The following is a 14,144-nucleotide window of genomic DNA, read 5'->3' as shown; positions in this document are numbered from 1 at the left end:
TCAAAAGCCTCGTCTTCGAGATTAAACTTCAGCTTCAGGCATCTACAACCCCGCTAGGCAATCATTTCTGAGCCTTTCTAAGCCGAGGTCAGGCCGATCACGTGAGGAACTTTTTGGTTTGCTTTCAATCACTTTAACAGGCAAGAAATCATTTCGAGTTTAAACTACAGTAGTCTGATTGTATCTAGAAATAGTTTCGCGGATTTGAACGTCGAGAACTATTTTCATATGAGTCTTCGTATTCCCAAACTCCATCCTCTCATGCCATTTTGCAGCGCTAGAACTCCAAGACAATGCGTCAAATGCTTCATAGCTACAACTCTCAATGATACGATGGATACTTCAAGTAGCGTATCATCATGATAATTCACCAAGCAATAATCGATTCTCTTTCCTCTCTTGTACCATCTTTGTTCTGTAAGGATCTCTTACACTTGACCATAATATAACGATCCGGCATATGGAAATCCACAACTACTAATTGAAAGCGCTTATCTTCTGGTACCATCCAGACCCTTTCTTGTCGAGGCATTGGAAAGTGTTCTCTGATGGGTGGTGTAAGAGCTTGAGCATATGGCGAAGGAATTTGTGGCACTGGACTCTGCCTTTGTGATAAATAGGGTGCAAAGTTTTCCTGGATCAAGTCTCTATCCTCAATCGTTTCGCCATTGTTCCAGCATCCTGGCGATAGAACACCATTGTGAAATTGTACCGATCCCCCATTTTGGAAGATGTGGTTGCCGTAGCCTGGCTGTTTGTTGGGAGGTTCGAGTATCCCGGACACATCCAATCCATCTTCTTCGCAGCTCATTATCCACCGGCCAATCCTAGCACTTAGTACACCATCCCACATCCCTTCCTGCCTTGGACTTCTGAAAAGCAGATCAATTGCCTTTCTTCTGATGCTTGGTTCCCTACATTTGGTCGCTACTACATGTAATGGCGGAACAATCCCGATATCGAGGCTAAATCGTGATGAATTGATAGCCGAGGGATTCGCCTCACATGTTGTAACGAGCTTTTCCGCAGCTCGAACTATGTACCGAAATTCATTCAGGAAAGAATCATAAACCATTTCTGAGGAAGATGTGACAGCCGATAGTGTTATGGCTGTGGCCTTCAGATGGGCGATAAGGACAATAGCGGCCTGATTAAGCACCTTTCCTTCAGGGGATATAGATAAGCTCAATATAGGTTGGAAGGCTTGCTCGAATTCATCTAGTCCTGTGACATAATCTGCATATTGCCGGGCTATTTCGCTAGGAGTATCACTTTTCGCACTAGCAAACTTCCTGTCGAAAAGTGTTCTTCGATAGTATTGAAGTGTTCGGTCCATTAAAAAGTCCCAACAGTGCTGAGCTTCAGAAAAACTTGTGAATACTTTTGGAATGGGAATGTGATGTGCAGAATGAATGTCCCAAAGTAGGGGGGGAATACCCGGTGTCATACCGAAGAACACTACGATAAGAAGACAGTCAGCATGTGCCAAAGTATAAAGTTAAGAAGAAAATAGAATTGTCCAGATCTGTTCAATCTTGGTTGGACCGAGAAAAACAGAAGCACACTTACGTCCTTGCCCATCCAGGCGGACGAATGCTTGTATTATAGTTTCCTCCAGGGTAAAGTCGTTGTTTAAAATGGGAGGAGTAGGACTTCTCGATTGAAGAGGCCGCTTTCGAGGATTCGTGAGCACAGGTGGGGACTGGGAAGATCTATAGGTAATAGGCGGTGGTGTATTACCCATGGAAGGGGGAGTATGAAGTGACTCTGGAGTGCAGATACTGGAAATTGAATGGTTGGATGATGGCCTTCTGCCAGGGATTGCAATTGGCATCGCAATGTTGGGCTTTTGTTGTTCGCTCGGGGATATATATTCACTGGGTGTTTGGTACGCACTCGGATAATCTTGAACCGGTGTACCTGACAGAGAGCGTTGCTGTTCCAATGTTAAGTTTGACTTGTAATGTGATGGAATGGTCATGGCATCTAGTCGTGGACTGTAATCTCTTTGTGGTGGTGTGGGTGTCCTATCTATCGTGGGGGTATGCGCAGGTCGAAGTGGCGGCTTTTCAGTTTCCAGATACTCTTCGATATGTGATGAGATAGTGGCTGATTTGGAGGAACCATCCATACCTGGCCGACTGTGAACTTTGGCTATAACCTTATCAGTCTGGGGGTTCGTATTGAACCCTGCTGAGATCCGCCGCGGAATCCAGGGTTTCGATCCAGGCTTTCCAGCATAATAACTCCTCAATAGCTTCAAGCCTCCATAAGTTTGCTGCACCGACGAAGCATAACTTCCTTGTATGGTTTCAAAGCAAACAAAAAGTAAACATGCCATAAGCGCTGTTCTCAACTGAGGACCATTAGAGGTAGATATGTACTGGTTCAAAGCTTGAATGGCCTTGAGATGTTGTATGACGGCAAATTCAAGATGCCTTTTGTTTATATCTTGAATGACGTTAACTTTCAAATGTGGTCCAGGTGCTTCTTCAATGGCTTTGTTAAGAGCTGCAATAGCGATTACTGCATGTCGAATTGAAGTGACATTGTGACTCTCTCGAAGAATAATGTGATTCCAAAAGGTGGGATCAAAGAAACCAGGCAATTGATACGCTGTTCGATCACAGAAATATTGGAAATACCGGCCTTCCTGCTCTGTTGCTGCAAGAGAAATACTTGGAGTATAAATATCTGCCGTTGGAATTCTAGGTTGGATTGGCATCATGTTTCCTCGTGATCGAATCTCGTGAGCGTATCCATCGCATGTTCGACCGAACTTTTGACATCGAAGACATTGTGGTTTCGTTTCTGTTGATCATTCGGAAGGATTAGACGTAAATTATGTAAATTTCTAGTAGCTTCGAAGGGAAAATTAAGATGCTGCTCAATTCTGGTACCTTGAAGGAAATTGTGAAAAGTCCATTGAATTTAGAATTACGAAACAACTTACCGTCACATTTAACACGACGAGCCCTGAGAAATCAATGTCAGATATCTGCGAATATATGCCCAAGAAGTAGAAAGGTAGACCAGAAGGTACTCACTTGCATGTAATGCAGCCTGACTTAACTTTAGGTTTGCTCGCTCTAGCTCTTTTGGACGGTCGTGATCCATCGTCCCAAGTCGATTGCCGTTCCAAGTCGTCGGGGTTGGTATCCATGAATGAGACTTTAGAATCCCGTTTCATCGAAACCTGTGTAATCGAAGATCTGGAAAGCGCCATCACAAGGCAAAAACCAGTCTGGAGTGATGTGTTTGATGGGATGTCTAATTGGACATAGGCGAGAAAATGACATTGGATTTGAGGACTGAATATACATGGAATAATTGTTGTTGTTTCTTGAAGTAGTACCTTTCTCTTCCATGACGATATCCAAGAATGAATATAAGGAAGAAATGATGTCCATGATGAACTGTTGGGGTCCTAATTTGATGTATCCAAAGGGTCGCTAGTTCATCGGACCCACCGATAATCTATTGCAGAACTGACCACTGAAGAGTAAGATCTGAAGCCCTGTAATGATCGTTAGTAGACCCGAATTCCAGGCAGAGCATAGACCACAACGTGGAAAATGCAAACAAGCCCCGCGCTCCAGACTGCCGAACGTCACCCTACACATGCACGATCCGGGCGGAGCAATGCTCTCTGTGGCTGGGTGAAGTTGTTCTCACATATTTGCAAGGCTTCTATGGTATAAAGGGAGAGTTCATCATCAGCCCTGTGGGATAAGTAATCGTCGTTTGTGGCTTTGAAAGCTACTAAGGCAGCTACAAAGTAGGCACATGTGTAACATTCATGGGGTCTAGAATCAAATAGCATATTTTGATTGAAGCATCGAAGAATCACCCTGGGATTTGTGCCAGTTGTCATAGCTGATTTATGAATTTCATAAAATCGCCAAATATTGGAAACGAGCTTCCCCGCTCGCCCATACCCTGACATTAACAAATAAATGCACTGATATCGAAGTCGAGAACGCTCTAATTGGCCCTTTATACGGTATCGCACGATCATTCGTGGAAAAGGGGCGCCCCGGTAATTTAATCACCCTATCACCCTATCATGCTTCATACCTGCCCTTATTAGATCCGAAGAATAGTTGCCAAAATTGAGCCGCAGGTTACAACGAGCCTGATCCGATGTGCATGGCAATCGTGATGATGTTATAATAACGATCGATATCATGATGATGTTTGAGAGGTCGTTTACCTTCCAATCCAAGGCGTCCATACCCGATGGTAATATTTCTGGAAAGGCAATTAGAAACCACTGTTTGCGTAAAGTTGCCAATCAGAATGCTGACATCAGATGTTCTGTACATAAATGTGCGGCGATATGCCCGATGCTGTGCAAGCCTCTTGATCGGTATAAATCAGCCACAAGCGGGTAACCATCCATAATCACATCTGAGGACCCAAGGCCGAAATTTCAAAAACTTGGGATAGCGATTGGTAAGGCTGATGATATTCCGGAGTGATCGAAAGTTTCGAGAGGGAAAATGGTTCCTATTGGTAGATATGACGGAAACGGCTTCCAGAATCGTGTCAGACCTCCGCGTTTCATCACCACATTTTACCCCAAAGAGAAGTATTGATATTTGACAGTGGGATGCCTATGAATCCTCCATGCACGTCGTTCTTAGAATCTGACATTACCGAAGATCCAAGAAAACCTGGTAAGCTGTAAGGATATCATGAATAAAAATAGTATGGTGCACTTTTGCACTCAGTCACTGAGGTATGAAAGCACAGGTCGGTCGAGCAAAGAGACATCGAAAACCTTGATTATCATGTGTTCTGACTGAAGTACAGGAACTCCTAACTTTGCTGTGCGAATTCAATTGACAATTAGAACTATCGAAGACCCACGTCAATGCAAATGACGAATCGGGGACCAGCCAGCACGGGCTCAGCCGTTGTATATCCAAGCCCTTGATCAATAAAGTTATGTGGAGTCGTGGTCCCATTCAAGTCTATAACGAACAGGCCTTGGAATGTCACATTCGTTGATAAGGTAGCAATGCTTCAGGATTGCAATGAGACAAAGTTTCCCGGCTACAGTTTCCTCCAGGCAACTTTCTCAAAACTTTCAAGAGATGATAAATGCCAGGGTCGTTTGCAGATTCATGGCAAGTCTTTTAAAATTGCTCCCATGAAGATATTAGATCGGGGAATTGAGAAATTTACTCTCTTCCTGGATACCAAATTCCAGTAGTATCAAGAGGGACACGCGCAAGTAGTCAGGTTAGTTTCAAGGCTCAAGCAGTACGTATGTCTAACCTCCCGAGACAGTTCTGACGTAGGGAGATAGGACGGAGACAAGTGTGAACAAGTGTGTTCCGTTCCCGAAAAGCGGAAGATACCTTGGTTAGTAATCTCCGAACGTGTGAGTAGAGGTGTATTAATGCTTTTAAGGAGCCAAATCGACTTGCAAATGCTGGTGTTGGTAATATCAGATGTAAATGCTGTGAGGACCTCGGAAGCAATGAATCTTTCTACTCGAGTAATGATTGGTGATTGATTACCTAACTCTTCTACCGGCTGACATATCACAATTGGTCACAAAACTTGCACCATTTTTTGTGGGACCATTGCCTATTAATTATAGCATCATCGTCTAAGCTGATATTGAAGAAGTATATTTTCTGCATTTACCAGCAACTCAATCATCTTTTCACACATTGACTTTAGAGAACAAAAGTCTATCAAATTCTATACTCAAACCATTACAAAAAGCTCGTGATCATGGCTGACCCCTCTCTCTACACCTATCCTTCACCTCTTGAAGGCTATGAGAACTTGGCTCCTCTTGGAACTGACGTATCACCTGATGGAAAAAGTCTTTTAAACCCGGAGACTGGAATTAAGAGCAAGAGTTATGAGAAGTTCACAGAGCCTTTGGATCGTGGAATCCGGGGCGCGTTGTAGGTTTTCGCTAATGACCATGCGCAATAAAAACGAAGGCTAAGAGGATCTAGCGATGTACATATCTATCATTTCCAGAAGAACAAGGAGCAAGCCAAGTTTGCCAGAGAATTGTGGGAGAGGATTAGAAGAGAATGTAGGATTCTATCTCTATAGTCAGTCCCGTGGATTGTTGCGTTCGTACTGACTCAGGATATAGTTCCGGAGCTTCGCATCTATAGATTCTGGGAAGAACCAATTGGACCTCATCCTGTTGCTATGTTCGAAGTGAATATTTTCACTCCGCAACAATTTGGCGCTTTCATACCTTGGCTGGTGATTAACAGGGGTCCGTTGAGCGCGTTGGTTCACCCAAACACGGTTGATGAGAAAGGAGAGGTATTAGATGAAGAGAGAGACCATACGCAGAGAGCGATTTGGATGGGAGAAAAACTTCCACTAGATTTGAGTTTGTTTAAGAAGCTAAAGTAGCAGAAAGCTGCACAATAGGAAGATATTCTTGGTTAGGGATAATGAGCAGCAGGAAATATCTGTGCAACTGAAGGTTAATTTGCAAAAGGGGAATGCAAAATCATTAGTGACAGAAAGGAGAATGTATTTAGATACCATGTACTTCACCTGAACCACCAATTTACCGATACGTTAATTCCACTCTCTGAACTTCTTATGCTATGCCACCATCCTTTTGGTATGAACAACGCATCCCCGGGGCCGACCTCTACCTCGAAACCCTGGTCTGTGACCTTTTCTCCCCAAATACGATCCTCAAGCAGAGATCTTTCTGGACCTTCCATCATCTCCTCACCTCTCATGCTGGCAATTCCCGATGCACCAATACTTTGTTGTACATTATGATATATCCCCACACCAACTGCTGGTGGAAATAATCGGACTCTTTTCTTGCTCACCAACTGTATGAAGAGATTCGGATTAGGATCTTTGTGTAATGGTGTATAACTTGTTGATATACCCATCCATATATTAGCATCGTAAACATCGCCTTTCCCAGCTTCTTTCACCAATTTGGGTGTAGGCAAGTCTCGTTGTAATTCTGTCGGCAGATCCGCTATTTGAGCCTGTGCAATGTAGAGCGGGAGAGAGTATGCCGGATGAGTGGCTGCTAGAAATAGAGAAAATGGTGCGTAGAAATGATAGAATGACTTTTTGGAATCGTAAGGCTCTAGTGATTGGCGTAATTGCTCCGAAAACAGCATGTGGTATGTATTGCTGGGCTGCATAAGCCGCTCGAGTCGCTTCCGCAAGGCGCCAGAGTCGACTGTCAATTCGTAAGGGAGGACAGTGTCTGCGAAGCTATGGAGATATTGCGATGGCAGAAGAGTGCTAGTCTCAGCAGGTGGAAGCACTTTTGCAAATTGTGACGAAGGAACGTGCTCGAACCATTTCGCAACTACATTCAAAGACTTTTCACTCCCTGAGATCGTCGATAATTTGTCTTCCACGGATTTCATGAATATAGGCTTCATGGGAATGAAGGCTTCTTGTCTGAATTCATCGAGGTTGACATCGTCAAAAGAGGAGTTGATTGTTTGAACGGACGGTAGACTGTGGTATTTGCGCACGGCAATTGATGATGAGAGTCCTCGTTTGCATTTTGTTGTTTGACATATTGTACTAGTTAGACGCAATCGCATGTTGTGTGGTTGATGGTCTAATAATTGTCACCATGCAATTGAAGATTGACATTTTTTTCGTAGGGATGACCTTAGCACGGCACTGCAAGTTTGCGGCCAATGCACATGCTAAACTGACGGATAGCACAGACCATTTGAACTAGCACCACTGGCTGGCTCGGGCCGCTCGGCCGGTAATAATTAATTAATATAGTATTACGTAAGTCTTCCTTCTGTCAAAATAATATCTCTCTTCATAACCTCTGTGATTTGAACCTTTCTACTCATCAGGAAATGATGTCTTTTGCTCTTCGAAACATGTGTGTCTTGCTCACAATTAATTCTCTAAGTCTTTGTTGTGAACTTGAGAAAAGATTTACTAAACGGCTTCCGCTTCTCTAAAGTGATGACATATGCTATTGAAGTATTCATATATGCATGCGGTGCTGACACCTCGGCCCGCACACCAAGCAGAGACACGAAGGTCGTATCAAGTGGCTGGCTGAATGCCGAAGCTTTCTCGCAGACCCCGCGCGCGAGAAGACCCTTTCTATTTCCTATTTAACCTTTAAAATAACATGATTCTTCGTCATTGTGTCAATTAGGACCTTCCACAAGCTCAGCTCCTACTTCTCATCAATTTCGACATACTTTGGGAGATCGCCCGATCTACTGTGTCAGTGAAATCCTTCGTCTACTCCTCATTGAAGCTCTGGGAGAGCCATTTACTAAATTTTCGGAAGTGAGCCGAATTCATACGGGTATTTAGGTCAAAATGTCTACTCAGACTAAAAGAAATGTCAATCCTGTCGTAATTACCCCTGCCTATCCTTCTTGCAACGTTGCAATATAATAACAGCTAACACACATTTCATCCATTTATAGTATGGGAATATTGTCCGGATCAATCATGAAGCCCACGAGTATACATATTACCCCATTGCTATCATCGGTGCTGGTGAATCGGGTATTGCTATGGGATGTCGTTTGAAGGAACTCCTAGGGTTTGATCAGTTTCGCATATTTGATAGGCAATCGGGAATCGGGGGAACATGGTGGATCAATCGCTACCCCGGAGTTGCTTGTGATATGTCAGTTTCTCGCCCGATGAGATTATATTTGACAATAGATTCATGCTGACACTATATGATAGACCCTCAACATTCTATTCATTCTCGTTCTGCCCCAAGTACGATTGGTCATGTTTTTTTCCAGGGGGCGCAGAGATGGCCGAATATCTCCAGACTGTTTGTGAGAAGTATGCAATTGTGGATAAAATACAAGTCAATACCGACGCCAAAGAAGCACGCTGGCTTGAGAACGAACAAGTTTGGGAAGTAACATTACAACACTTGATGGTTGGTGCTGGAGATTTGAGTGAAGAAGATCGAGCACTCAAGGTCAAAGAGCAAGGCCATAGTGCCGTTTATACCTATGAAGAGAAGATTCGATGCAAAATCTTAATAAGTGCTGTTGGAGGACTCGTTCAACCAAAATCTTGGCCCGAGAGTATCCCCGGAAAAGATAATTTCAAAGGAGAGATTTTTCACTCCGCTCGTTGGCGATTTGACGTCAATCTCAAGGACAAGAATGTGGTGGTTATAGGAACTGGTTGCAGTGCAGCACAATTCGTGCCGAAACTCGTGACTGAGTATGGTGCGAAGTCAGTAACTCAACTAATGCATTCTCCTCCATGGGTTTCACCCAAAGTCATCCCGCCACTAGGAGAGAATTTGTGGAATAAATGGTCACCAACATTGAACACATACGTACCCGGGTTCAATAAAGCCATGCGTTATTCGTTAGGCGCAGTGCTTGAATATGATTTTCGAATATTCCGATCCGGCTCTTTCGGCGAGAGAGAACGTAGAAAGTTGGAGGCTGAATGTTTGGCTTACATGAAAAGTAAGGCGCCCGAGAAGTATCACGAGATTTTGACTCCAAACTATGGAATTGGTTGTAAGAGGAGGATCTGGGATCCGGAATGGTATGCAGCTCTGAATGACCCGAAAATTCATCTGACAACGCTTCCACTGAAGAGCCTTGAAGAAGATACTGTGACTTTGGGACCTGGTCGTAACTATCCACCTGAGAACGTAGCAAGCTCCGTACCAACGGACAAAATTACCATTCCTGCTGATGTTATCGTTCTTGCAAATGGGTTCCAAACAACGAAATGGTTCCATCCATTTAATGTCTACGGCAAGGAAGGAAAAACATTACAAGACGTATTTGAAGAACGGGGTGGTCCTCAAATGTACATGGGGACTGCTATGGATGGATTTCCAAATTTCTTCACTTTGCTTGGCCCGAATTGCTTTACTGGTCACACATCTGTTATTTATACTACAGAAAGTATGGTGACTCAAACCCTCAACTTTATCAAGCCTTTGCTCAATGGCAATATTGCCAAGTTAGAGGTCAAACAAGAGGCTCAAATGAAGTGGACTACTCAAATTCAGTCTGCCTTGAGAAGTATGGTGTGGGCAGATACTCGTACGAAGAATTGGTACCTCCGTGATGATGGATGGAATTCGAACACTTACCCGTATGACCCCTTTTTTTTCTTACTCCCATCTATGAACTAATCGGTTACAGATACACTCAACTTGACTTTTACTATCGCTGTTCGTTCCCAACTTGGAGACACTGGAACATTGCATATACGCGGAAAGGCTTCCTCAAGAAATGGACTAAGAGAACATTTGTTCTTCTGGTTTGGACAGTAGCTTTTATCGATATTTATAAGAAGAGGACGTCAGGCGGTGGGTTGGGATTGAATGAATCACTAAACAGATGGTTCAAGAAAGGTCTTTTGGTGACAGCTTCTACGCTGACAAAATTAGCAAAGAATATACAGTAGTGGGCTGTAATAAATTCTATCACACATTGTGAGAGCATTCATTTCAAACGCATAAGGCATATTCCAAATTCAACTCTATCAAGACGAGCCTACTCGCGTGGTGAAAATGAGAGATATATACTTATGCTGCCACCACCTGAATTCTTATATACTCTGAATCTTGCAACTTCAGAATGATTTGATTTATGGAACTTGAAACTGTTCTTGTGGAATGAAAACACGCCAGTGCCTATGACCATCCTTGAACATCTAGAATCTTCATTGCTGCTTCTTCTTGCCGAATGAATTTCAGAGCAATCCTTGATGCACAGCTCTAGAGATTGAACACGTATAGACCACTGGACGTGAACAATCGTTGTTATCAAATTCTTAGAGAAATTTATCTGCATAGATGACCGCTCAATTGTCCCTCTTGGGGTGAAGCATTACTTCGGCAGCTAGGTATCTCGATATGTAATTCTAAGCGCTCACTTGTTCACGAACACTCAACGAATGCTTGGATCAAGATTTGAATCAAACTGTACAAATTATCAGTGCATGATTGATTGGCATCATGTCATGTCACACTCCCACTTTGCACGGCCTCTACGGCTCAATTTGAAAGTCCAATATCTTGCAATACAATAAGTTCTGGTTACCATGTACGAAACTGTTTATTCTTAATTGTTTAAGTACTCAAAAACAGTCTGAAATTACTTTTCCTTCATATTCGGAACAACCACATCATGAACAACATTTTTATCTGCAACTTAAGCCATCTTATTTACCGAACTCGAAAATCTAATCGCTAGAAGATCTTTCCACACTAGGGTGAAATCTTCCTTACTGTCTCAAACATCGATCAATAAACATGTCAGATATCGTACGCCTCAATGAGGCTCTACAACGCTTGGATGATCTACGAAGGCGTAACCGACCCAATCAACGGCGAATTTACAACTTACGACACACTTCTGAAGCTCTTGACGCTAACGTATCCTCGCGTGCAACAACTGGTTCTGGAACTAGAAGATTTTCTCTCACCATCGTTAATGAGACTAAATGGATCCGGGAATGTCGAATAGTGCGTGAGGTTGTGTATGCTAGGACACAAAAATTACTACGCCAAGAACTATCGGCAATACAGCGAGATCAGGCTGAGACGCTGGAACCAGGGGGCACTACAAACGACGAGCCTACATCACTCACCGGTGATTCTCCCCAGAATTTAGAAAGTCTCGGGTCTGACACAGGCCAGGATACTCATATCAAAAGTTTAGACTGGTATTTTCGCAAAGCTTTGGTCGATGCGTCTCTTCGTCCTACTCAGAAGCCTTTGGAGGAGATAGACCCGTGCTTTTGCGGTGACCCATACGCGATTGAAACCGCCAATGGGGAATATTATGAAGCTGTCAAAATGCCAAGGTGCTCGCATATTTTTGGACGCTCTTGTATTGTAATGTGGCTTCAGGATTGATTGATTGATTGATTGATTGATTGATTGATTGATTGATTGATTGATTGATTGATTGATTGATTGATTGATTGATTGATTGATTGATTGATTGATTGATTGATTGATTGATTGATTGATTGAATTTACGTCCACCTTCAGTCTAAGACTATATAGGACGACTAGGCCTTAAGGGCCTAGTAGATAACTTTTTATTTTACAATAATAGGAATAAACAATTTGGGGAAGTGCAAACGAACATTGGGGACCTAAGCCCACTTACTATACGTATAACATATAGTAAGACTTGTGTGGCTTCAGGAGAAAGATACCTGTCCGATGTGTAGGCAAAAGATTGTGATACTACCTTTGGAATGATGGCCTTGCAATTGTGTGAGCACTGGGTATTAAGAGGGGCCTTGACTCTTCACCTCAGTCGCTAGATAGAAAAAGAGGTACGAATGAAAACTGGGAGTGGACCTTGTATAGCAGGTTTGCATGGAAAATTGCGACTTAAGCGTTTATCTGGCATAGGGAGCTGGGAAATATAGATCTTTTAACTAGGATGTTATTTAGGAAATTCATTTGCTGGCCATCAGCAGAGAAATATTTGGATTTGATTATTAAGAAATTTTTAAATTTTTTAAAATTGACCGCAGAGTGTGAGACTGAATTAGCGGGAGAAACCGGTGATAATCTTTCCAATGAGAAGGGAAGGCTAGATCATCATAATCGTCAAGTACTTCTTTTAATGGAGACAGATTCGCGAGTCTGAGATTCTCGCTACTTATATATTCATGCCTATGGATTTCTCTTAATCGCTGCATGCTGAATTAGACACTAAAGCATGATCTGGTTTCCCATTTCCATCAAAAGATGGTTGCTATCTGACTTTCACTGTGAAAATTCTTAGCATCTGAACTAGTGATAAAAGAATGGAGTTGGAGATGGAATTGTTCGCAATACGAATAGTACGGCCATTAAAAGGTTATTCATACGTTTCAAAATTGGTGACTGAAGCTGTATCGATGAAGCCGCACCTCAACACACTGTATTGCAAAGCTCCCGTATTGGTGAGTGATGTACTGATTTGATTCCTAGCGTCTATATTATCGCTATATATATCATTCTCTCGTTCGTCACATCCCACTTCATTAGAATCCAATCAACTATTTGAAAGACCCCTATATCAAATCACCGCGAATCTTTCCATAACTTTGACAATTCACAACAGCATCAAAATCACCTACATAGATCTACCATACAGCTTTGTAGACGTTTAGTGGTGTATTTTGTTACTTTTCTAAAGTACGAGGTTCAATTAGAGAAACCGGTACATACAACAGCGACTGAAATATCAAAAAGTATCAGCTACTTCAGAAAATTACCCTCTAGAGACGCTACTCACTCCAGCAGCCCAGTATAGGGATTTCCACCAGACTGAAACCGATATAACCTCGGTATAATACTACCAATGAATCCACTTGACGCAGCACAAGCGGAAGGCGCAGCTCCTATCATCATCATCGTAGAACGCGAAGAAGGAAACGCGGCGGTCCATCTAGATCAATATTATTTTCTTGGTGACGATTTACGATTGCAATTGTCAAATACAGGAGTACTACCAGATAGCATCCCACTTTCCTCTCTCCCAGCAGACGTCGCTAATCGCATGCGACAAGAAGCACAAGAAATTGAAAACGAGAATATCCCCGCCCTTGAGGATCCGGAACAGAGAAGCCTTGAACTAACGAATATGCCTACGTCTTCGGAGAAAAAGGGTGCAATCAGAGCACTTCTGAAACCAGTCAAAAGAGACACAGATGAACTAAGTCCTTGTTTCTGCAACGAACCATACGCAGATGCTACGGCGAAGATAGATAACAATTCGCACGAACCAGTGAAGATGCCAGATTGTCCACACGTTTTCGGGAAATGTTGCATCGTACAATGCTGGGCGAAAATAACCCCTCGACTTGCCCAATGTGTAGGAAAGTGGTTCATTTACCAAGCGATAGACCAGTAACGCGAAATGTGATTGACGATGTTTATAGCATCATTGACTATATTTTCTGAGTCGGAAAGACGTGGTAGATGGGGAGGAGCAGAGTAGATAGCCACTTGATAAGCGAGATAAATTGATTAAGTGGTGGATTGTATCACATTTGGGGCCAGCAGACGGAGGGGGTTCGCATTATTCAACTCTGAATAATAAAAAGCATACCCTCCATGTCACTTGATAAAATCCAATGAAAAGCTCTCTTTTGCTATTATTCTGTTTACGTGATTA

At 42.9% G+C, this 14,144-nt stretch overlaps 6 protein-coding genes across 6 annotated transcripts; 4 read left to right on the top strand and 2 right to left on the bottom strand.

The window, feature by feature from the left end:
• Positions 1-133: 133 nt before the first annotated feature.
• On the bottom strand, positions 134-3,443 carry EAF02_012181 (uncharacterized protein). The gene is made up of 4 exons (XM_038908229.1): positions 3,048-3,443; positions 2,954-2,976; positions 1,570-2,811; positions 134-1,458 (listed from the first exon to the last, which is right to left on the bottom strand). Exons 1-4 carry the CDS (start codon positions 3,224-3,226, stop codon positions 368-370), a joined length of 2,535 nt encoding a protein of 844 aa, XP_038752012.1. The 5' UTR covers positions 3,227-3,443; the 3' UTR covers positions 134-367.
• A 2,305-nt stretch (positions 3,444-5,748) lies between these two features.
• Positions 5,749-6,399, top strand: EAF02_012180 (uncharacterized protein; the record flags this gene model as incomplete). The annotated part of the gene is made up of 3 exons (XM_038908228.1): positions 5,749-5,927; positions 5,982-6,064; positions 6,128-6,399. The coding sequence occupies 3 exons, from the start codon at positions 5,749-5,751 to the stop codon at positions 6,397-6,399; spliced, it is 534 nt and encodes a 177-aa protein (XP_038752011.1).
• Positions 6,400-6,542: 143 nt separating this feature from the next.
• Positions 6,543-7,580, bottom strand: EAF02_012179 (uncharacterized protein; the record flags this gene model as incomplete). The annotated part of the gene is made up of 1 exon (XM_038908227.1): positions 6,543-7,580. The coding sequence occupies one exon, from the start codon at positions 7,578-7,580 to the stop codon at positions 6,543-6,545; it is 1,038 nt and encodes a 345-aa protein (XP_038752010.1).
• Positions 7,581-8,110: 530 nt separating this feature from the next.
• EAF02_012178 (uncharacterized protein) lies at positions 8,111-10,422 on the top strand (the record flags this gene model as incomplete). The annotated part of the gene is made up of 5 exons (XM_038908226.1): positions 8,111-8,235; positions 8,303-8,370; positions 8,445-8,650; positions 8,713-10,107; positions 10,158-10,422. Exons 2-5 carry the CDS (start codon positions 8,335-8,337, stop codon positions 10,420-10,422), a joined length of 1,902 nt encoding a protein of 633 aa, XP_038752009.1. The 5' UTR covers positions 8,111-8,235; positions 8,303-8,334.
• Positions 10,423-11,272: 850 nt separating this feature from the next.
• On the top strand, positions 11,273-11,878 carry EAF02_012177 (uncharacterized protein; the record flags this gene model as incomplete). The annotated part of the gene is made up of 1 exon (XM_038908225.1): positions 11,273-11,878. The coding sequence occupies one exon, from the start codon at positions 11,273-11,275 to the stop codon at positions 11,876-11,878; it is 606 nt and encodes a 201-aa protein (XP_038752008.1).
• A 1,450-nt stretch (positions 11,879-13,328) lies between these two features.
• Positions 13,329-13,880, top strand: EAF02_012176 (uncharacterized protein; the record flags this gene model as incomplete). Its single annotated transcript, XM_038908224.1, has 1 exon — positions 13,329-13,880. One exon carries the CDS (start codon positions 13,329-13,331, stop codon positions 13,878-13,880), a length of 552 nt encoding a protein of 183 aa, XP_038752007.1.
• Positions 13,881-14,144: the final 264 nt, after the last annotated feature.

The sequence above is a fragment of the Botrytis sinoallii genome (genome assembly GCF_014898435.1).
Source record: "Botrytis sinoallii strain Bc 23 chromosome Unknown BSIN_043, whole genome shotgun sequence".
NCBI classification, from domain to species: domain Eukaryota; kingdom Fungi; phylum Ascomycota; class Leotiomycetes; order Helotiales; family Sclerotiniaceae; genus Botrytis; species Botrytis sinoallii.
The sequence above is the reverse complement of the archived record's forward strand: the minus strand, read 5'-3'. Positions and strand labels throughout refer to the sequence as shown.

Bases quoted from the DNA above. Each gene is read 5' to 3' on its own strand.
- EAF02_012181 (XM_038908229.1), bottom strand. From the start codon at position 3,226: ATGGCGCTTTCCAGATCTTCGATTACACAGGTTTCGATGAAACGGGAT. The intron at 2,812-2,953 runs GTAAGTTGTTTC...AATGATCAACAG, and splicing joins TCGTCGTGTTAAATGTGACG to AAACGAAACCACAATGTCTT. The intron at 1,459-1,569 runs GTAAGTGTGCTT...TTCTTATCGTAG, and splicing joins CCGCCTGGATGGGCAAGGAC to TGTTCTTCGGTATGACACCG.